At 39.1% G+C, this 23,943-nt stretch overlaps 1 protein-coding gene across 4 annotated transcripts in view; it reads right to left on the bottom strand.

The window, feature by feature from the left end:
• Positions 1 to 23,943, bottom strand: part of Twin (CCR4-NOT transcription complex subunit 6-like twin) — a 227,186-nt gene that overhangs the window by 5,600 nt on the left and 197,643 nt on the right. For 3 of the 4 annotated variants that reach the window (XM_076391462.1, XM_076391461.1, XM_076391464.1), the window contains exon 10: positions 1,153 to 1,259. The exons of the other annotated variant lie outside the window; for it this stretch is intronic. In XM_076391462.1, coding sequence (XP_076247577.1) covers positions 1,171 to 1,259 — 89 coding nt within the window. In that variant the 3' untranslated portion in view covers positions 1,153 to 1,170. Of the gene's footprint in view, positions 1 to 1,152; positions 1,260 to 23,943 lie in introns of those variants that run through there. 4 annotated transcript variants of the gene reach the window in all.

Below are 23,943 nucleotides of genomic sequence, written 5' to 3'. Positions count from 1 at the left end.
CAAAATTGTTCGTAAGGTGATTTTTCATAATCGGCGTCAGAATGCGTCGTTTCAGGAACTCGTGTTCCAAGTTGCAAACATAGTGTGAGCACAAAATCAAAACCATACACTTTACATGAAATGCAGCGAATTACGTACGCATCGCTTCTACGAACTTCTCTCTTTATAGATCAAAGTTTAATTTTTTATATCGCATATGTTTACTTTAATATTTCAACAACAAAATGAAATTTTAGTAACTTAATTGTTATAACCTAGATCATCCAAAGTACCACGAGATTCAAATTTGAAGCACCCTTTTAATAACTAGCTTCTTCTTCAGCAAACTATTTATTGTTCTACTGTTTAAGTCATAATCGAAGTTCCATTGTAATAGGATTCTTATATGTATGTGCGTGATACGTATGGTTCGAATGTGCAAGACGTTTTAGGTCTGAAAAAGTATACATTCTAAATATGCATAATAATACTGTAAGGAAGAGATGTGTGGAAGCCGGGCGAGGATGGAGATGAAGAAAAACACTCACACACATAAGTATTGCAATATTCGGTAACGCCGTGGCCAAACCCGAACGAGTGTGCAAAGTAGGCTTCCACGCTTCGCACGCCTTGAGTTTGTAAAGGGTACCGGGTATCTTTCGATACCGGCGTCGAAGCGTGCCTCGTAGGATCTTGCCACGCAGCACTTCTACGCTATGCCCCTCATTGACTCGCGCATGTTGCATGATCTCGTGGTCAATAAGTCACAGCAACAGATTGATATCCAACGATGATTGGCAGCAGCCTCCCTTTGGTCCCCCTGAGGCTCTTCTTACGGCGATGATCCTGAGGCGTAGAGTCCTCAAAGCCTGCGGGTTCCTTCCGCCACCATCTGCTAATGATGCGACGCCTATGGTTGCGCTCGTACGCCTCTCCATTGGGGACTTCTCTTTCGGAATGCGGAACGAGAGAGTCCTCCTCGCGTGACGTCAGTTGATTCCCATGATTCGGTGCGTTCCCGTGCAACTGTGGTGTAGTTCTCCCATAGAACATCCTCTCTGAGTCGGCTTGATGGACTACAACAGCCTCTCCCATCCTCGAGGCATCGCTTCACTCCCCGAGCGGAGTGATCCTGGAACGGCGGGTACTTGAGCTGCTCCTTAAATCCGAAGACCCGCTGTAAGATAACCTCTACTGACTCCGCTGTTGGGCAACCAACTGTCTCCTGCCAATGTCTTCTTCGTCGTCACCGAGATATCCGTTACCGTTTTGCGCTCGCGCTTGTACGTAAAAATAGATGTTACTTTCGTATTTTCATATGATGTGCACTAGTACCACGTCACTACACATATATGATCGCGCGAATAGTAGGGCTCCAACGAACATACCTCGCAACAAAATCACTCCTAATTGGTTGCAACAAAAAAATTCAACATAAACAATTTCGGAGCGGACCGCTTATGGACGCCTTCGAAAACGCCAAGCTGCAACACTCATGGATGAGAAATTGCGAGGTGCGTGTTGTGAGTCTGCGTAGTCGGTTAAGTTGAGTTTTCTTAAAATTTTAAAGAAAAGGGTTTTGATTTTTCGCGACTGTAGCGGCCAGCAGTACGTACAAATAAGAACATTTGGCGTGCAGATGGTTGGCAGGATTTTTAGACACGTGCGTAAAGAAAGCTATTTTTGAGAAGATTGTTCCGTTAGCTGTTTCAAACAATGCATGTTTCCTTTTGTTCAAGACTTTTATTTTTGGGTCTCAATAGCTACGGCGGGTGTCATAAAGTCCGGAATTTCCGAGAGGCCTAAGCATTGCGAGATTGACAACGTGCGGGCCAAATGGTCAAGCGACTCGGGCCTCTGGGAAATTCCGCTGCGTTGCCAAGTTGGGCCAGTAGACCGTTCTCCGTAAGGTAGTGACACGAGGTCACCGTCACGACGGTGGGAATAGAGGGCGCGACCGAGCTGGAATTTTCCCATTGGTCAAGGAGCGTGAGCATTGGCCAATGGGAAGGAATGAATAGGTTCGGCGCGCTTTCGTGGTAGCGGAAAAAAAAGACTTGATAGAGTTGACTTGTAGACGCCTACGCGACAACCAAAAAAATAAAACACCTTCTTCAGAAGCAAAATAAGTGATTTTTGGAAACACATCCTTTCGCTAAAGAGGTGACCCCGACGTGATCACAGGTTCTGAAGTGTGTTGAAGTTCGTTTTTTTTTGGACAGTACGCGTAAATAGTGAAAGACAATGGCATCAGAAAGTGACGCAACGGTGACAAACAATTGAAGTGCTGCTGCAGTTCTCAGGTCCGACATGACGCCTGAGGTAAGCCGTGTTGGTATTCGGGTTCCACCGTTTTGGCCGGAGCAACCCAGCGTTTAGTTCAACCAAATAGAAGCGCAGTTTGTGTTGAACGGGGTTACGTCGGATACGATGAAGTTTTACTATATTATGTCCCAATTAGAGCCGAAATATGCGTTAGAGGTGCAGGATATTTTTAACAATCCTCCGACGACGGATAAGTACGAGACATTGAAACGGGAATTAGTGCACCGATTGTCAGCGTCTCAGAGTCAGCGCATTCATCAGCTGCTGGAGCAAGAGGAAATGGGAGATCGGACTCCATCCCAGTTTCTACGGCATATGAGGAGCCTGGCCGGCACGACTGTGACGGAAGATTTTTTACGGACGTTGTGGTCTAGCCGTTTGCCCGAAATGACACGAGCCATTGTGACGGCTCAGACGGATCTTGGTCTGGCTAAGCTGGTCGAAATAGCGGACCACATTCATGAGAATGCAACTAGAACGCAAGTGGCAGTGGTATCACAGGACAGGGTGAATGACGCTCTGCTAAAAAGGTTAGAGAGCTTAGAGCAGCGGATCGCGGAGCTCTCGAGATCTCGTTCGCGCGATCAGTATGGCAGCGGAGCCCGTCGTCGCTCTGGGTCGAGAAGCGGCAAGCGTCGAATGTCGCCTACAAGGAACGGTCATTGCTGGTACCACCGAGTATTTGGGAACAAATCCACGAAGTGTCGTCCTCCCTGCAACTATGAGTCGGGAAACGCGGAGAATCAGCATTGAATGCGGCTATCAGTGACTGGGCGAAGTCTAGCCGCCTCTTCGTAGTGGATCAGGGGTCGAAAGAGCAGTTCGTGGTTGACACTGGGTTCGGACCTCTGTGTGTATCCTCGGAAGCGAGTGAAGGGACGACTTACGAAGACATCGTACGAGATGTTTGCGGCTAACGGTTCCGTCATTGGGACCTATGGAGTACGGACTCTCGTTCTCAACCTGGGACTTCGTCAAGCTTTTAGTTGGAAGTTCGTGATCGCTGACGTGTCCAGACCGATCATAGGAGCGGACTTTCTCAGCCACTACGGGTTGCTGGTGGATCTTCGATGCCGACGCCTCTTGGACCAAACAACTTCGTTGTACGCCGTTGGAAGGAGGGTCAGAGAAAACATCGAGTCGGTGAAGACCATCATCGGGGATTCGCCGTATCACCAGCTTCTTGCGGAGTACCCAGACATCACGCGCCCAACAGCGGTGACTCGTACGGTAAGACACGACGTAGAGCACCATATCAATACGTCTCCGGGGCCGCCTACATTTTGCAAACCGCGCAGATTATCCCCGGAGATGTTTCGAATCGCGAGGGCGGAATTCGAGAGCTTGATGGCTCAGGGTCACATTCGTCCTTCGGAAAGCCAGTGGGCTTCCGCATTACATATGGTAGCCAAGAAGGGTAACGAATGGAGGCCTTGCGGAGATTATCGCGCTGTGAACTCGCGTACGATTTCGGATCGCTATCCTATCCCGCATATCGAGGATTTTTCGCGGATGTTAGACGGAAAAACTGTATTTTCGACGCTGGATTTAGTTAGGGCATATCACCAGATACCGGTGCATCCGGACGATGTAGCTAAGACCGCGATAACGACGCCGTTCGGATTGTTCGAGTACGTGGTTATGCCGTTTGGCTTGAGAAACGCTGTTCAGACTTTTCAAAGATTCATTGACACTGTCTTGAGAGGCCTTGATTTCTGCTACGCGTATATCGATGATATATTGGTCGCCTCAAGAGACGAGTTAGAGCATAGGCAGCATCTACAGCACCTTTTCTCACGCCTTAACCAGTATGGCATAATTATAAATCCAGGGAAATGCGTATTTGCCGAGAAAAAGATCAGGTTTCTCGGGTATACTGTGGATGAAAATGGTACGAGACCTTTAGCTGATAAAGTGCAGGCTATTGTAGATTTTCCAAAACCCGGTACGGTGAGACACCTGCGTAGATTTCTAGGGATGGTAAATTTTTACCGGCGGTTCGTACCCAACGCCGCGAAGTTGCAGGCCCCACTCAATGTCTTGTTAAGGGGAAAGAAAATAAAAAGTAATTCACCAGTCAGTTGGTCGCCCGAGGCAGAAGCCGCGTTACAACAATTAAAAGACGCGCTAGTCAATGCCACATTATTAGCGCATCCATCAAGCAGTTCGCAGCTCGCGATTATGGTGGATGCGTCAGATTTCGCGCTAGGTGCAACTTTACAGCAAAGGAAAGGTGATTCGTGGCAGCCTTTGGCTTTCTTCACGAAGACCTTATCACCAGCGCAACGTAAATATAGCGCCTATGACCGGGAATTATTAGCGGTGTATTCGGCCATTAAGAATTTCCGCCACGCGGTGGAGGGCAGGCCATTCACAGTATACACCGATCATAAACCTCTGGTGTACGCATTTCGCCAAAAATTAGACAAATGTACACCTCGACAATTCCGGTACCTCGATTATGTGAGTCAATTTACGACTGATTTGCGTCACGTTAGCGGAACGGATAACGAGGTAGCAGACGCTCTATCTAGAGTTGAGTCTGTGGTCGTGTCACTAAATTTTGAGGATTTAGCCCGATCACAGGAATCAGATGAAGAATTGAGAAGCCTACTGACGGCGTCTGATACCTCGTTACAATTAAAGAAAATTAGGTTAGTCGATAGTACTGTAAGGCTATATTGTGATATTTCTACGGGTGATGTTAGACCATTCGTTACGAAACCTTTCCGGCGACAAGCGTTTATGTCTGCTCACGGTTTGTCACATCCCGGTATGAAAGCCTCGGTAAAGCTTGTGAAAGAGCGTTTTGTGTGGCCGTTGATGGAGAAAGATTGCCGCGAATGGGCCCGTAGTTGCCTCGAATGTCAACGAGCCAAAATAGTTAGACACGTATCTAGCCCTATCGGGAGTTTTGCGTTGCCCACCTCTAGGTTCGAACATGTCCATATCGACCTAGTAGGGCCGTTGCCGATTTCGCGGGGTAACAGACATTGTTTAACATGCGTCGACCGTTTTACGCGATGGCCGGAAGTTTTCCCGATAGAAAACATTGAGGCCGAGACGGTCGCGAGAGCGTTCTTAGCGGGTTGGGTGGCACGTTTTGGGCCATCAGTACGTGTTACCACTGATCAGGGCAGACAGTTTGAGTCGCAATTGTTTACGCGATTGAACGCTTTATTAGGAACAACGCATTTACGAACGACAGCGTATCATCCTGCGGCTAACGGGTTAGTGGAGCGTTTCCACAGACAATTAAAAGCAGCGATCAAGTGCTATAGCAATGATCGTTGGTCCGATGCGTTACCGATAGTTTTATTAGGGATTAGAGCGGCCTATCGCGAAGACTTAGGTGCGTCAGTCGCAGAATTAGTATATGGAGAAAATTTACGTATACCAGCGGAATTTTTCACATCCGAGAAGGGAAATAATATAGAACCGGTTGAAATGTTAAGACAAGTTCGAGAACATTTCCGTGAATTGCGACCAGTGGCAGGATCAAAGCACGGTAGTAAGAAGGTTTTTGTTTTTAAAGATTTAGCCACTGCGTCGCATGTATTTGTAAGGGTGGATACATTAAAAGGTCCACTTCAGAACCCTTACGAGGGACCGTTCCCAGTTATTTCTTGCTCGGAAAAGACTTTTCTAATTAAGCTTAGAGGCCGGGAGGCCACAGTTTCGATAGATAGACTCAAGCCGGCATATTTGTTTGAAGGCAGCGACGAGTCTGATTCGATACCCCCGCAAATGTTAGCGCGTACCTCGGAAGGCGCAGGCGATGAGGTAACACTGACTTCGGCAAAAGAGATGGTACGAACTCGCTCAGGGAGACGTGTTAAGTTCCCGGAACGCTTACAAGTTGGTGGTCGACAAGTGCTAGTGTAAATAGTTAAGTAGTGGTACTTTTGTAAATATTCTTTGTATATAGAAGTGTTAAGTTAAGTAAACTAGTTAGATTTTAGGTAGCGTTAACACTGGCGAGGGGGTGATGTAGCGGCCAGCAGTACGTACAAATAAGAACATTTGGCGTGCAGATGGTTGGCAGGATTTTTAGACACGTGCGTAAAGAAAGCTATTTTTGAGAAGATTGTTCCGTTAGCTGTTTCAAACAATGCATGTTTCCTTTTGTTCAAGACTTTTATTTTTGGGCCTCAATAGCTACGGCGGGTGTCATAAAGTCCGGAATTTCCGAGAGGCCTAAGCATTGCAAGATTGACAATGTGCGGGCCAAATGCTCAAGCGACTCGGGCCTCTGGGAAATTCCGCTGCGTTGCCAAGTTGGGCCAGTAGACCGTTCTCCGTAAGGTAGTGACACGAGGTCACCGTCACGACGGTGGAAATAGAGGGCGCGACCGAGCTGGAATTTTCCCATTGGTCAAGGAGCGTGAGCATTGGCCAATGGGAAGGAATGGATAGGTTCGGCGCGCTTTCGTGGTAGCGAAAAAAAAAGACTTGATAGAGTTGACTTATAGACGCCTACGCGACAACCAAAAAAATAAAACACCTTCTTCAGAAGCAAAATAAGTGATTTTTGGAAACACATCCTTTCGCTAAACGACAGTTAGTAGCTATAATTATTCAATTTTTTATAGTTTATTACTTTCAGTTTAATAATTTGTGTAAGTTCTAAATTTTTATAGTTATTGTACTAGTTTTATTGTCTTTAACTTTAATTTCTTTTATTTGTGGTAATTATTAATTAAGGTGTGTGAGGGACTTTATCCCTGCAGATATACTAATTGTAATTAAAAGAAAGAGAGTAGAGAGCGCAAAGTTCAAGAGAAACAGAGAGAGACAGTTAGTAGAGAAAGAGTTAATTTTAATCAGAGTAATTAAAATTTAAGATTAGATTTGTGAGTGCGAAATTTACTATTTTTCTTTAAAAAAAATTTGTATTATACGTTGTATCGTCGTATTATTGTATCAGAATTCCGTTTAAAGTACACTCAGCAAGAGAATTAAGGGATCACCTCTACGAAGCCTAAAAATGGGGCCAAGTTCAAATAGACATAACTTTGGCAAAAATGGTCGAATTGATAATATCAAAAAGTCGTTTGAAAGCGTGAAATCTCTACTTTTGCGTACTGTTTTCAGATTTTAGTTCTGTTGTTTTGTGGCAAAGTTGTAGCGCTGTAAAGTGCAGTTTAAACTTTTTTTTAAATTTCGACCAACTTTCTAATACTCCATGGGGCGCAACAAATTTTTTAGGTACATTGCATTTAGACTTCTTTTCCGTGTAAAATAAGTGTTTGCTGAATGTTGTACGATTTTTTTTAACAAAGTTATTTAATTTTAAAGCAGAAACCGTCTCTTTGACTTTAATTGCTGCTCAAAGACGATAGAATCATCGTAGAACGTAGATAAAAAAGGCAGTAGAAAGTGTGAACTTTCCTCTTGAAAATGCATTGTTTACTTTAGCAATTTAATTAACATTTCGGTACACTAGATCTTTTCGAAAATATGCTTAAAAATGCTATAATATCCATTTTTTCTTTAATTCGTTGTATCTCAACAACGGCTGATCGCAGCATCGTGATCTTAAGTTCATTTTAAAGCAGAGACTCTGCTGACTTGATTGAGCCCTGAATGAATGTGCTGTGGCCATTTTTTCCTTATGTCCTTTATGGTTATGCACTTTATAGCGCTACAACTTTGCCACAAAACAACAGAACTAAAATTTGAAAACAGTACGCAAAAGTAGAGATTTCACGCTTTCAAACGACTTTTTGATGTTATCAATTCGATCATTTTTGCCAAAGTTATGTCTATTTGAACTTGGCCCCATTTTTCGACTTCGTAGAGGTGATCCCTTAATTCATTTGCTGAGTGTATTTTGTCAATGTCAAGTTTCCATAGTTGTTATTGTCATTTCTAAATTATTTATTATGTATATCACACATTATTTTTTGTAACTCATTGTCCTATATTACTCAGTCTTTTCGTCAATTTTCTTTCATAATATCAAAATTTTAAGTGTCTAAGAATACATTAACTATTTGTTCAAATCTAAAAATCCCAACTTCATTTTTGCTTTTCTAAATTCATACTATTAGTAATAATTCAATCTCGATGAATGGCCCTGTATGGGACTAGAATTCGATGTTCCTGAAGAAACTTATTTTTTGATAAGGTCTAAAATTAAATCTGTTTTTGTGTACTATTACCTGTGCGTTACACAGACGGCACGTAATATTATCAGGAAATGTTAATGAAAAATTCTATGAGCCTGGAATAGCGAATTAAGCCAGGACAACTGTAAGTTTTAAAAAATGATTGTGTATCCCGAATATAATATTAATATACCCAAAACTTCAATCGCGTTTATCTCAATACTACTTTTTCCAAACTGATGTGCAAAATAGTTCTAAAACTATTCAACCGATTTAATTGTCCCTTTTCATGCATCTACATAAATATTTTCCCCATAAATTAATTCACTGTTTATAATTAAATCGTTGTTACAACGTAAAAATTTTTCGTGAAAATTATTACCTTTTCTTTAAAGTATCCTCATTTCTTTAATTTTACGTATATTCTTAGCAGAGTAGCGAGACACGAAATTTAACTTATTATACATCAGTTGATTCGTTTTAACGAGTAGATTACGGAAACACAACACTTTTTTAGCGGAAATGTATTATAATTGAGAAATTTCATTGTAAAGTTTTCATATTGCTGTCAATTTTCTGCGCATAGTAGCCATCTTTCTTGCATGCTGAAGTGTAGCATCCGATACAATTATCGATGGGAGCTGAAGTATGCAATCAATATATCGAACGACTTAAGGGGGCAGACTCCTTCGGGGCCTACTCCGAATCGATCGAAGCGCTGTTGCGAAGAAACGGGCATTAGTGAAAACATATAATTTATACATGCGACATTTGATAATGTGGCATCTAGCGTTATCCTGTTGAATTACAAATGAGAAGTGCGAAGGTATAATTGCCAAATCGCATCGTAGGAAAGTTCTGTCACGCTGTTGCCACATCAATTACAATTTTATGCATCAGTAAATCTCTACTGAATATGCCTTGAGCCGATATTTTGCTTCATACGGAATATAGAAAAGGACGGTGCGGGCGAGAAAGAAAGAGTATCACGAATGAAACAATACACATGTGCCCAAAATTATGAAAGTGGTCTAAGAAACAACATTTTCGTATGAGATTCACACAAAATTTCACATTTATAATAAATGTTTATTAATCAAGATTAATTATAATGTTACGTAATATAGAAATATTTTCTAATTTATTCAAATGTAATCCTTTCAATATCCCAAAATAAGAAATATACAATTTAGACCACTTTCATAATTATGGGCATATATATATACTAATATGTGAAATCCTAAAACTTATATGTATAGAATAAATAATTCATTAAATTCATGCTATTCATTCATTCATTCATTCATACTTTTTAAGAAATAAACAAACGAAATTATTTTAATTTTTTTTTATTTAAAAATAAAAATGTTATGAGTGGTATAATTGTAATCTGTGAAAAGGTATACAAAAATTAGAATTATTTAAAATAAAAATTGAAAACAAAAAAAATTAAAAGCTACCACGAGATTCGAACCAGGCACCTACAGATTATGAAGGAATGCCTAATTCACACTCAACTAAGGTACTTTCTTGTAAAATTAGTGGATTAAACTATAACTTCTGAAACAATTCCAATTGTTTGTTTATAGTAAATAATAACTATTGAAGAATAATGATTTGTAAATCACCTTTACTTGCTACATTTTCATCGATCAAGAGTCACTCACACTGAACCTCTCGTACTGTTTGCAACGAGTGCAAGACGTTGCGAGTATTCATTAGCAATGTTATAATTTATACATTTAGTGAACAATAAACAACATGTATCATAATATAATGACAAAAACATTATAGGGGTATATATTTTTCGTAAAACCACTCGTTTCAGGGCACAATTTCGCACAAAATGCAGTTTAACTAGGAATGTTATTATTTTGTTTATAACGTAAAAATTCAAAATTCTATTTTAGCCATATTTTGTGTTTTGGTTCATAGTATTTGCATACAAATTTGCAAAACGATCGATCAGCATGTTGTCAGTGAAAACAACGACAATATACTATTTTTTAATATATTTTTTAAATAAATGGATATTTTTAAAAACTATTTACATAGGTGGATTCGTCGTTCAAAAATACACAATCGCCCCATTTATATCATTTTGCTATACGCATTAGTTTTGGAGATATTAAACGAAATATGTTTTCCACCCCCAACTTTGGGGGTGGTTTTCACACCCTTTAGATGAATTAGAAGCAATAAAAAAATACGTGTCGAATATTTTCGGCTATTCTACAATCCTACAAAGTTTCATCAAAATCGGAGACTTTCACCTCGCGATGTTCCCTTATTAGTAAGAATCAAAATCTCGGCTGGAGTTGGATTCGTTCGAGTTTTCCTGATGGGCAGAATTGTAATATGTACATACATATATGTGACAACAGCGTGACGAAACTTTCAATACGTTTTGGCAACTAAGCCTTTCTTGCGTCTGATTCGTGTATTCGATGAATACGCTATTCAGCTGTCAAATTCTAGATTACATTTACCGACTGATCTGTATTTTTATCGATGCTGATGGTAATATGACCAAACTGATTGAGATATACCATTAACGCTTCTAACGGCAAATCGTTGAACTATTTTTGTGTCAAAACGGGTGCACAACGAAAATTACGCTTTACGCCTTCAAGAAGTGTTAAATTGAGGAAAATCGCATTTCCACGATATTGTGCTAATTCAAGGAAGGGTGCTCTGGTGTGTTATGAGTGAAAAAACCATTAAATCGTGAGATATTTGCGAAAATGTCACTTCGGCAGCCATCTTGCTAGTTTACAACAGCGTCTGTTTCATGCTTACAGTTTGTAATTTTACAGTTTTCTCAACGTATAGTGTTTATTGGAGTTTAAACGGACCAGAGCACCCTGTAGTGAAGTCTACTCGTGGGTTCTGTACCCGCGAAAAATTCATTTATGCAAGTATCGAGACGTAAAGCGTAATTTGCGAAACCGTTTGTCTCTCTCGCTCATCGCGTATACGTGTATGACTTTCTTTGCTTGTGTGAGCGCACGCACACAGCTCAAAACACAAGGAGTCTGCCCCCTTAACAGTATCCGCGGCAGTGAGTCATCACTTGGAAAAACCTGGAAAATACCCAGTGTTGCCAATGCGTCATGCACCCTACTTCACCCTGTCGAAAGACTCTGATCCCCTTCCAAAGGTACCATGCCAAGGGCGTAATGGAAGGGATGACACGATGTCTTAAAAACGCAAGAATCTGGCAGAAAAAAGGGCAGAAGAAACCTAATAGCATAGATAGAAAGTCTGAGATAGAGATAGAGTCTCAGATACTTAGTCAATTAGACATTAGAAGCACAAGTTCAAACATATAATTGTTCACACAAACACACACATACACACGATACACTCAATCCTAATCTATAATAAATAGTTTGTTAGTTACATCAACCACGTGTTTATTATCACGGTCCCAAGCCGTTTCATCTTGGGTGGTCCTTCGACGAGATTCATAGACGGCACAGCGTGCATATATTAAAGGGTTAATTCCAACCCTAACAGCACTCGATAGGGTATCAAAAGAAAACATTCTGTGCTAATTTTCAACCCCCTACCTCAATCGGGGAGGTAGTTATAGGGAAAATTAAAAATACCGGTTTTTGCCCCATTTTCCCTATTTAACAGAATGCAAAAATTCTGAAAAAATTCTATAACATGGACGATATGGTGGTACCTGTTGGAGAATTTTTTTAGATTTCTCGGTTGCAAATACTAAGCATAAAAAATGAAAAACTGAAAAAAATACTGAAAAATGCAGATTTTATAGCGAAGTTTAAAAATTACCACTTTTTTATTTTTACAGTAACAACATAATGGAACGACTATTATTCTCAATTTTTTTCAGATTTTTTGGCAGGGTGCGCCGTAGTTCAAAAAATCAAAAACCGAATTTTTCAGGGTTTTTCGGGCAAAATCGTGATAAATACATTTGATTTTTACATCATCTTTACACAGTAACTGTATTATGTGATCTTTAACATTTTACATTGTAAAGAATAATGAATCAGTATGAGAATTTTTTAAATGGCTTAATTAATGACACATGTGGGCGCCTCATATTCAGGAAAATCAGCCATTTTTTCAACAGCCGCCATGGCGCAGTAAGGTGTCTGACTGGGGAACCGCTGGATACTTGTTTAACGTGGATTCGCGCCCCACAGAGTTCCGATTTTTTTTTTTTTAAGTGTGGGAAATCTTCCAAAGACCCCCATTACCTTCGGGAGGTGATCGGGATAGGGTGGAATTTTTACCCACTAAAACCCCCATGTTACTGAAAAGGACTAAGTCTTTGATTATCAACTTCTTAATAGCCCACCAATAGTTTGGCCTTTTCAGTGATGATGTTACCGGTGCGATCCTTTAGAAAAGGGGCCTTCCTTTGTGTCCCCTAGCAAGAGAATCATTCTTGTATGTTTTGTGAATAGGCACCATAACGTTGTGCACCGTAAACGTCTTTACAGGTACACAGATTAAAATATCAAAGTATAAAATATCAAACAGCATTCGTAATAGTTTTTAAGCTTATTTCGTGATAGAATATTTTAAAGGTGTTTGTAAAACATTTTTAAATGAGTATTATTTGCTGTCTTGTAGTTACTGATGAGAAAAAAAATCGGAACTCTGTCTTTCGATTTTTACCGGTAGATCCTCGCCAGTGGGTGTTGCTTCATTAAGTCTCCATGGCTGGAGGATCCTAAAATGAATTTTGCTGCGTTTGCAAAATGTACTGTATAAAAGGAGCTATTTCTTCGCGGAGTGCTCATTCGTTCAAAGATTTTTTTGAAGTTGTTTGTTATATAAAAAAAAAAATAAAGAAAAATGTTTTGCGAGACAATGGAGTGCTGCTATGTTTGCGACGTAAGTAATTAACTGTTCACTTTTTTTATTTTATTGCTGTTATTTTCTCCTGTTTTTAATTTTTATTATTTAAAAAAAAGAACTTTTATTATTATTTTTTCACTTTTGTTTTACTTAGTTGTCTCTCGTTCTTCTTTGTTTTTATGAAGTTTTCTTTTTTTTTAATTCTTTAATTTATTTTAGCTGTCTATTTATTAGGTTGATTGTTTGTTTCTGTTGTGTTTTTTTTATATGTTGTATTTGTTTTTATTTTTATATTATAGTGTCCTCGAGAATTCTTTCCCCCTGGGGACAGAAACCGCTGGACCCTATTATGGGTGCGGGTCCATAGGCGCGTTGATTGCGAGACGGTGGATAGCCTGTGGCAAGATCTTGCCCCTGCGTGGGTGATCCCTGATTACTGGAGCTTGTGCCGTCTTTCCGACGAGGGGCTGTATGACGTAAGTATCATGTTGTTTTTGTTTTTGTGCTTGTTATATTTGTTTGTTTGTGTTTTTTTTGACTGTTTTTTAACGTGTTGTGCGTTTCTTTTTTGTTTTAGGAGGAGGACAAATGGGAGTAGCCGCCCTCGACACATCCGACTATACATATTTTTTCTATATTTTTCCTCCCCCCTTTTTTATTAAATAATGTGTAATTTTCCCGAGTTTCTTTTTAAATAAAACCAATTTTTGTATATTTACTCTATATATTTAATTCCCTTCATTTACGTTTTTCTTATTTCCTTCCTTAGGTATAAGTTACTTATAAGTGTACATATTTTCTCTTCTTATTTTGTCCTTATTAGATTTTCATTCATTTTATTATTTTTTTTATATTTGTATATTTGTATTATATTTATTATTTCTATTTATTATATTTTCTTTTATATTAGATTTTGTATAATTTTTCTTTTGTTTTTTCTTTTCGCTTTTGATAATTTTATTTAATATTTTATTCGTTATCTTTATTATTTTTGTTTGGAGATTCTAACTTGTAGTTTTATGTAGCTTTACGTTAGTATTTTACCTATTCTATTTATAGTTCACGCTTCTAATTAATATTTCGTTGTTATATATTTTTTATTTATATCCTATGATTTAATTTCTTATTTATTAATTTAAGTTAATTTTTTCGTATAGTATTTAGGTTTACTGATTTTATTGTATTATTTATTTTTTGTTCTATCATTAGTTATTTAGATTTTTGTTTGTTTGTTACTTTTCTTTTTAATTACTCATAGTATTTATATTTATGTAATTAGATTTATTAGAATACTTTTATTATGTTAATTAGTTTTATCTCTACTACATTATTTTACTCTCTCTTTTCATTCAAAATAATGTTTCATTCTGTTAGCATGTATGTTAACCGTTTTTTTCCTTCTTCTATTTCGTAGTTTACTTTTGATAATTTTTTAATTACTGTGTACGGCCCTATCCATTGACTATCTAATTTCTTTGATCTTCCTCTCCTAACTGTTTCATCGTAGACTAATACTTTGTGTTCTACTTTGAATTCTATTTCTTTTGTTTTCTTGTCATATTGCTTTTTGCTTTTTTCTTTTGCAATTTGTAGTTTATTTTTCGCTACCTAGTTTGTCACCCTTAACCTTTCGTGAATTTCCTATACGTAATCGTCATAATTGTATGTTGCGTTCGGTGTATTTTTTAATGCTGTCGGTAGTTCTGCCTTATGTCTGTATACTAATTCGTGTGGTGTGTATCCTGTGGCTGTGTGTGGTATTGTATTGTATGTAAACATTTCAAATGGTATCCAGTCGTTCCAATCTGTCTGGTCATTTTCTATATAGTGTCGTAAATATTCCGCTAATATCCTGTGTGACCGTTCTAATGCTCCGTTTGATTGTGGGTGATATGCTGTCGTTTGGATTTTTGTTATTTTTAATAACTTGCATATATTTTTAAATAAGTCACTAACAAAATTCGTTCCCTGACCTGTTAGTATTTTTTGTGGTATTCCGTGCTCGAAAATTATTTTGGTTACTGAAGCTTTCGCTACTGTCTTTGTTTCTTGGTTTGGTAAAGGGATTGCTTTGCTAAATTTTGTTAGACTGTGTTGAGATGTTAGTATGTATTTGTTTCCCTGGCTTGTTTCTGATAATGGTCCTACTATGTCTAATGCTACTTTTTCGAAGGGTTTAGTTGGTGTGTCTGATATTTCCATAGGTGCCCTATGTTTTCTCCTTATTTTATTCTTTTGGCAGAAACTACATTTTTTAATAAAATTTTCTATATCTTTGTTCATTCCTTTCCATTTATAGTTTTGTTGTATTCTTTGTTTTGTTCTTTGTCGTCCTTGATGTCCTCCTAAGGGTGCTATATGGTATTCGTATAGAATTTGCTGTTTTTCCTTTTCTGTCTCTACGACTATGGATTTCTTTGCTTTGCTTGTGGTGTCTTCTTCCGCCTTGCAGCTGAGCGTCTTCGCGTTCTTTATGTTTCTGCTGAGTGCATCAGCGTATGTGTTAGTCTTTCCTGCCTTATGTATAATTTCGGAGTCATACTCTGCTAGTTGTACTTTTCAGCTTATTAATCTTGATCCAGGATCTGTTACTTTACATAGTCATACTAACGCCTTATGGTCCGTGACTACTTTGAAATGTGTTCCATACAAATATGGCCTAAAATGTTTTACTGCCCACTCTATTGATAATAATTCCTTTTCCGTGATGCTGTAATTTTTTTCTGCTTTATTTAAGACTCTGCTGGCATATGCTATTTATCTTTTCCTATTTCTCCTTGTGACAATATCGCGCCTATCGCTAGATCTGACGCATCCATTGTTACCACGAATTCCTTTGTGAAATCCATATTACTGTTCACTTGTCCAGTTATACTTTATCTTATTGCTAGTTAGAGCTGACAGTGGTTTAGCAATTTTTGAATAGTACGGTATAAAACGGCGGTAATATCCTGCTAATCCTAGAAATGATTGCAATTCTTTCAGGTTTCTAGGTACAGGATATTCCTTCACAGCAGTTATTTTTTGTGGATCGGGTTTAATTCCCTTCGATGCAATTATATGACCTAAAAGTATGACTTCCTTGCGCAAAAATGTGCATTTTTCCGGTTGGAATTTCAGATTATAGGTTCTCAATCTTTGGAATATTTTCCTCAAGCGTCGGTTATGTTCTCTTAGGCTGGCACCGTGTATTACTACGTCGTCGAGATATACAAAACAATCTAGTCCTAGTAGACCAATGAAAACTGCATTCATCATTCTCTGGAAGGCTGCGGGTGCGTTTTTCAATCCAAAAGGTATGCGTTTGAATTGAAAATGCCCTCGTCGTGTGGAAAATGCTGTTTTCTCCTTGTCTTCTCCATCTATTTCTATTTGGTGGTAACCTGATGTCAGGTCAAGCGTGGTGAAGTGTTGAGCTTTCCCTAATTGGTCTAATATCTCCGTGATATTTGGTAGTGGAAAAGAATCTCGTATCGTAGCTTCGTTTAGTTTTCTAAAATTTGCTACTACTCTGTACCGGATGTTCTCTGATGCGTCTGCTTTTTTGGGGACTACCAGTAGTGGAGCATTCCATAGGCTTGTGCTTCGCTCTATTACACCTTCTTTTAACATTTCCTCTACTTGCTTATCTACCTCAAGTGATCAAGTTGTACCTGTGCGATGGTTCTGTTCACGCTCTGTGTCAGAGATTCCTTCACAGTCGCGACTCGGATGCGCGTCCCGTTTTCGCTGGGAACGACGATTCCCTGCATCTCGGATAGCGTTATCTGGGGCAACTTCATCGTTTTCGGTTCCTGCGTTAGATTTACGATTTTTGCTATGCTCTTGCCGTTTCTAGGTTTTACTAAACATTCTGCTAAAATAACTCCTTTTGTTAATTCCTATTTTTCTATTATTCTCTCATCTATTTCATTTATTGTTATCGCTACAATTGTTTGCGCTCTTGGTGGTAAGGTTACTTCGTTTTCCTTTGGAATGATTCTTCAAAGTTCTCCGTTTATTGTTACCTCGCCTTTATTATAATCTAACGCTGTTTTGTTCCATTTCAAAAAATTTATTCCTATAATTCCATCGACTCTTGTTAGTAGGTTATCTTCTATAACGTACAGCGTATGCTTAATTAGCTTATCTTTAGCGTAAAATGTTGCTTCTATTTGACCTATTGTTTTTATTTCATTCCCCGAAAATTCCATTAATTGTATTTCGGTTTTTTCTATTTTAATATGTGGTTTTAATGCTTCTTGCGTTATAAAAGAAGCTTCTGCGTCGTTATCAATCATTGTTGCTGAATTTTTATATACTTTGTCTATTTCTACTTTGATTTTATCTGAGGTATATTTTTTGAGCGTTAAAGAATGTAGTTCTACTACCCTAACTCGTGAGTCACGTTTTTGTGATTCGTCTCCTTTCCTAGCGACAGGTAGGGAGTGTTCGTCAGAATTTCATTGATTCGGTCTCGCTGCCCTACGTACATTTGGGCTAGTGCTAGCGCTGCTATGTGTGTTAGTGTTAGTGCTAGGATTGGTTGAGGTTGAACTGTTACTAGTCCCTATCGGTGTAATATTCCGTCTGTTATCGTAGGGTACTCTAGTATTTTCTGTTCAGTTTTGTCCGTTCCAACATTCCTGTGTCGTGTGCCCTGCGCGTTTGCATGTGTAGCAGTACTTCCGACTAGTGTATGTGTTTGTGTGTGGCGGCGGACGACGGCGGACCGCGCCGGGACGGTACGTATCTTCTCGTTCGCACTCTATAGCCTGTTAAGGTCGCTTTCCATTGCTGTAACGGGCTCGTTCGGTCATAAATTGTGCGTGCTCGGCGAATTTTGTTCGAAAAGACGTTTCCACTAAGTGAGCATAGGTCGCTTAACGACGCTTCGAGCCACTCGAAAGGGTCGATTTTTACGAACGTCCGAGCATGAGAAGCGTTCGGCGCTGGCAGCCACGGCTATATTCCATGCGAGCATCCGAGCATCCGAGCATCCGAGCACTGGAGCATCCGAGCACCCGAGCACACGAGCACGCGAACAGAGTGAAAAAAGTGAAATTTGTAATTTTCAGCCTCATTTTGTATGCTATTTCTACAGGTTACTTGCATATGCGCACTTATTGCGTATCGGTACGAGTTCATACATTAAAAGCAGACAAAAACATGTTAATTATTGTTGAAAGCTGCAATAATTATTGCTGGAAACTAAACAATATTTGTTAGTCTTTCTTCATGCGTTTAATCAGGGTTACCTCAATTTTCTCAATGAAAATATATATCTTTTTTAATACGTCAATTGATGCATCTTTGTATTCTCTTTAGAAAAGTATTGGATGTCTTAGTTCGAAAGTTGATTAATTTAGGAGCAATGAGTTTTGATTTACGGAATTTGGACTGATTTGTAAGTTTTCGAATTCTAACGTTCTTGCTGTTCTAGTTGCTCTATCTCGCGGATTTGATGTCAACTGTGCTAGTTGTGCGTGTATCCTAGTTAGTATACCCTCTAAGGTTGTCATTCTATCGAGTAATGCGGGGTTTTCATTCGACTGTGCGTTTTCCTCTGCCATATCGGCTCAAGACACGTATTCTTCTCTTTCGTTTGCTTGTGTTGCATTATCGCTAGGGTTTTGATTAGTATTAAATTTGTTAATTGTACTGTGTTCGGCTATTTGGGGATTAGGCATGAGGCATTCGTTTATGTCGAATGTGTAATCGATCCTTCTTGATTCAAGATTTGGACAGAATTCGAACGGTGTTCCTGCAAGCGCGGAACGCGTGCGCTCTCGAATATCAGTGATCGCTTCGCGCGCTACTGTATACGTATCTATCCTATCAAATGGCGTTCTACGTCTTGGTCGCGGAGTTTGTACGCTATTGTCTCAATCGTCGTTATTTCTCTCGCTAAGATTTCGCTGGATTGTAGGATCTAATGAAGCCGCTCGCCGCATGCGGATATAACTCCCGGTGCGGGGTTATGGATACAAAGAGAGGAGATAAAAAAAAACTTTCCGGCACTTACAGTACGCAGATAAAGCTAATCATCGTCGGTGTTTGAACGCCCGGGACGTTTCGCTGCTGCTGCTCGGGTGACTTCGTCGTTCAAATCGTCGCTCAGTGTCCTCTACCAGTAGTTGATGGGCACGAAAAGGGCCTTCCTTCATCGTTATCTCGCGTCGTGGAGGTCGGGCCTCCTTTTTCCCGGCTGGCTGCAGTTGTCTTCTGGATCTCCGTCGGATAAAAAGTCAATTGCTCGCCTCTAGTAGATCTCCACGTTGTTGGCTGGATCCCACCGCTGCCATCAATTTTGTTGTCACTCTCCCGTCTGCTCGCGAGAGCAAGCGTGCTCTACCTCCGATCGCCGTCATGTGAGAAGGAGATAGGATGTTTTGGGTCCTTGGCCAGGTTAAACAATTGGAACTCACCGTGAACTTAACTACTTTTTATTCAAACACTGATTAGCTCTGGTACTATCGCAATGTGGTTCGCTAGACAGGTTATGTCAAAGTGCGCCACGCTTCTAGATCGTTCCGACGATGCGCGCTCTTTTCGGAGGCAAAACGGGGTGGCCGGAGCCGTCACGTTTTGCCGACTCTTTGGGAATTTGCTAACTCGGCACGGGCATATTCAGCTCCGCGGTTTCTAAGATTAAGCGCATGTGTACTAACATGAGCTACAACAATTCATATACATACTCAGTTGTAACAAATGTTTTGAATTTTGTGTGCAATTGTGCATGATTACTTATTTCTGAACAATTAAGCTACTGATATTTATCCGCTGGACATGAAAAAGCTGCAAGTACAATCTGTTTTGCTTCAATCCTAAATAACCAAAATCTTGTACTGAAACTCATTAATAATATTATAAGCACAAATCATTAACACAAATGGTTTACAGTACTTATATTTCTCTGTTTTTAATCCAATTTTGTCTGTATAGAACATAAAATTAGTAGTACCATGGCATGTGGATTTCTTTCTGCCCAGATCCTTGTACTCTGCCTGTTCTGTAGATTGGTACTGGAGAAACTACTTTCGTCCGTAAACAGAATATATTTTAAGTAATCTTCATTTCTGTTCAGTTTTCGAAGCATTCAGTTGCAGAAATCCATTCTTGCCGGATAATCAGCCTCCCTCAATGCATGGACTTTCTGAAGGTGATATGATCGCAAGCCTTCTTCGCGAATTACGCGGCGTACTGTCATGTGAGCCAAGTTCACGTGTCGTGCAATTCCACGGAGTCCCATTAACAAATAGCTCCATGCAAGAACTATAATTTGTACTTTCTTCCTCCAGTGTGTTCTTGGTCGACTAGCATTTCGGCGGTTTGCACTTCTTTCAATATCAATCAGCGGTAGATCACTGAATCGATGATCCACCCTTTGAAAGTCTCTTCTGTCAGGAACGTTCATAGGTCGTACGCGCCTTACACAATATGGATCGCAAATCGGAAATATCTCTTGAGAAACGAAGTGACTATCATCACATTACACGAAAAAGGAAAAACGAATCGTTACATAGCGTCCAAACTTCAAGTATCTAAAACTGCTATGCACAATACTATTTCGAGATATCAAGAGATGGATAGTTTGAAGGATCGTACGAGATCTGAGAGCTAGACCTCCCAGAGCTTTAGGCTCTGCTGTTGAGGATCGGAGAATTATAATTATGAGTAAGAGAAATAGACGCATAACAGCTCCAAAAATTTGCGCTGAAATTAATACGAATCACGAAAATCCCGTTTGTGTGATTACAGTGAAAAATCGTTTATTAGCAAATGATCTCCATGGCTATACAGCTGTTCGAAAAGCACTGCTATGGAAGATAATCAGACTTAAATGTCTAAAATAGGCTAAAGGTCGTAGAGATTGGTCATTTATAGACTAGGCAAAAGTTTTATTAACGGATGAATTTAAATTTGAAGTATTTGGAGATTTTTCTGTGCTGGAGGAGCCGGTGACTATTTTAGAACGACATGTAATATCATCATGCGAACGGTTGATTGGTAAACCGTTCGTATTATAGCAGGACAATGATCCCAAACACTTTTCAAAACTGTCGAAATTAGCAGCGAAAGAAACCAAAGGCACTTTGAAACATGGTTTGGCCGTCACAATCGCCCGATTTAAATCTAATAGAGCCCCTTATCGAATGAGGTCGAACGGAAAGTACAAAAACACTGTTCAACTTCAGAAAAATCTTTGTGGGAAATATTGTAGAGCGAGTGTAAAGAAACAGACAGTGAGACAATAAAAAAGACTTATTAGACCCCATTGAACAAAAACACTGTAGTTATTCCATATGTTAACAATGTCTTTAAAGATATTAAAAGAATATTTAGAGGAGTAGGAATAGACACTATTTTTAAAATCCCTTGTGTCCTTAACAAATTTTTTCCAACTGTTAAAGACAAATTACCAATGTCTAAAAATTTTAACATAGTTTATTCAATTCCATGTATGGGATGCAACCAGGTATACATAGGACAAATATCCAGACATTTAGAAAAAAGAATTCATGAGCATAAGAAAAATATCTTTCTACCTCCTTCACAACACACTGCATTGACAAAGCATTTTTTGAAATTTGATCATAAATTTGACTTTGACAACGCAAAGTTGTTGATAATGAAGAAAAATTGCATCAAAGAATTCTTTTAGGAACGCTTCATATGATTAAACACCATAGCGTAAACTTTACGTATGAAACACCTAAAATACAAGATTATTACGCAACATTACCGAGCAAGTAATGTTTTATGATGAAGCTTTCTTATATAGGAATTATTTTTGTTTCCTTCCTTGATTTATGATCGATAGGTCTGATTACATACAATTTCTCAATTATATGTATTTTTTCAACAATAGAATGTTAAATTATTAACACATTTTATCACATGGGGTATTCTGTGAGTTAAGTAAGGAGTTAGTGAATTTGACACATTTGAAATATAACAGTTTTACTGTCTTGAATTCTGATTGATCATATTGTCAACCACGACCTTATTGGTGTTTGTCGTTATGTATATCGGTATGACTTACAAGGGAAGTTCGGTGAGTGTCAATCGTCGATTTTAACGAAACTTTGTACAATTATTCTATGATCCTACCTAAGAATTTTGCCGTACAAAGTAGCTGCCCAAACGCACTGTTATGCGGTATCACTCCTCGTGATAAGCTTGATTCACGAAAGACTGGCTCAATGTTATCTTCGCCTTTTTGCCAAACGATGACTTTAATGTTTGGAGTCAACAGTAGATTAAGTTTACATGCCCAGTGACACATCTAACAACAAAGTCCAAAACCCTGTATACAAAACTAATATATAAGGAACCTTCTCGTCGAGCAGGGGGTTCACTTCCAAATCACGAGCAGTAGTAATAAGACGTGTTCATCCTTGTAGAATAGTTTTCTTGTATTCCGTTAAAAAGGCGTATTTCAAATAAAACTTCGTGTTACAAAGAAGAAGAAGGTTTCACTCTCGAGAGAATCCCATCTTTCCTTCTTGACGGTATAACAGAAGTAACTTTTTGGTGGCAGCGGTGGGATACGTCTACCAAAATCAACGGAAGGACCGAGGTTAGCAAGGAAAATTCATCTACAAGAAAAAGTTATGAACATTTGGCTTGGGTAAGTCACATGTCATTTGATACTTACCGCAATCCGAAGTCTATAATTGAAACTGACTCAGAAAGTCATACGAATAAATTTGTGGAGGCAAATTCGAATAGAAATATGTCGCAAGTCCGTAAAAGCTTAAGTCAAACCGGACTAGCAGTAGCTTAACGCTATACGAGAAGATAGGAAAACATCAAGAAGATTATACTAAATTATTTCAAGTATATGAAGAGCAACGATTAGAACTTGATAGACTCCGAGAACATGCTATCGTAGTAGATGAGTCGGATAACTTATCACGCGTCACCGACGAAATGAGGAGAGTGCTTGTTGGAAATTCGAAGGATATAAAGCAAGCACTGGAGATGAAAGGAGAATTCGATGGTTTTAACAGGCTTGTAGAGAAATTTATAAAGGAAATACCGCGAAATGAGTTGTGGCGACGACAGACCGACGCCACATAGCCGTCGAATGTTTAGATTAAGATTTGGAATGAACGATTGAATGTTAGCGGAGTGTATAAGGTTCGAGAGGATGTTTGGAAGTGTGTATCGAGTGTCGCGTAGAGTTTAGAGTGCAAGCGAATCAATGAGAAAGAGAAGAGAATGACTGTGGAGAATGCGTCAGTGCGTGAATGAAAGAAAAAAGTTAGTCTGATTTTGAGAGGCGGAACGAGCGGACATGCGGACATCGCTAGTCTTGTTACAGCTCGAATAAACGGCACCAAATTTCACCCAGTTTATTACTTTCCGTCACTACCATTATCATTCACATCCTCACCAAAGAGTCAACTCGTGCCAGATCAAAGGATGTACTTAAACATGCTTAAATATCAAAAAATAAAAGGAGATGCAAAGAAGCTATTAGATCAACATGATTTATTCGATTTAGACGACCTTTATGAAATTTTAATGACAGAATATAGCTTAATGAAAAGGTTTCATTTGCTCGTACAAGAGCGAACTCAACTTAAACAAGGAAAAAGTGATGCTAGAGAATATACTAGACGGTTTAACTTGTCACAAAGGGATGTAAAAAGATCTATTGATCAATTACCAAATCTTTCTGCTGTCGAAAAACGTGCTGCAT

The sequence above is a fragment of the Calliopsis andreniformis genome, unplaced genomic scaffold (genome assembly GCF_051401765.1).
Source record: "Calliopsis andreniformis isolate RMS-2024a unplaced genomic scaffold, iyCalAndr_principal scaffold0022, whole genome shotgun sequence".
NCBI classification, from domain to species: Eukaryota; Metazoa; Arthropoda; class Insecta; order Hymenoptera; family Andrenidae; genus Calliopsis; species Calliopsis andreniformis.
Note: the sequence above shows the minus strand (reverse complement) of the source record. Positions and strands in the feature narration are given on the sequence as shown.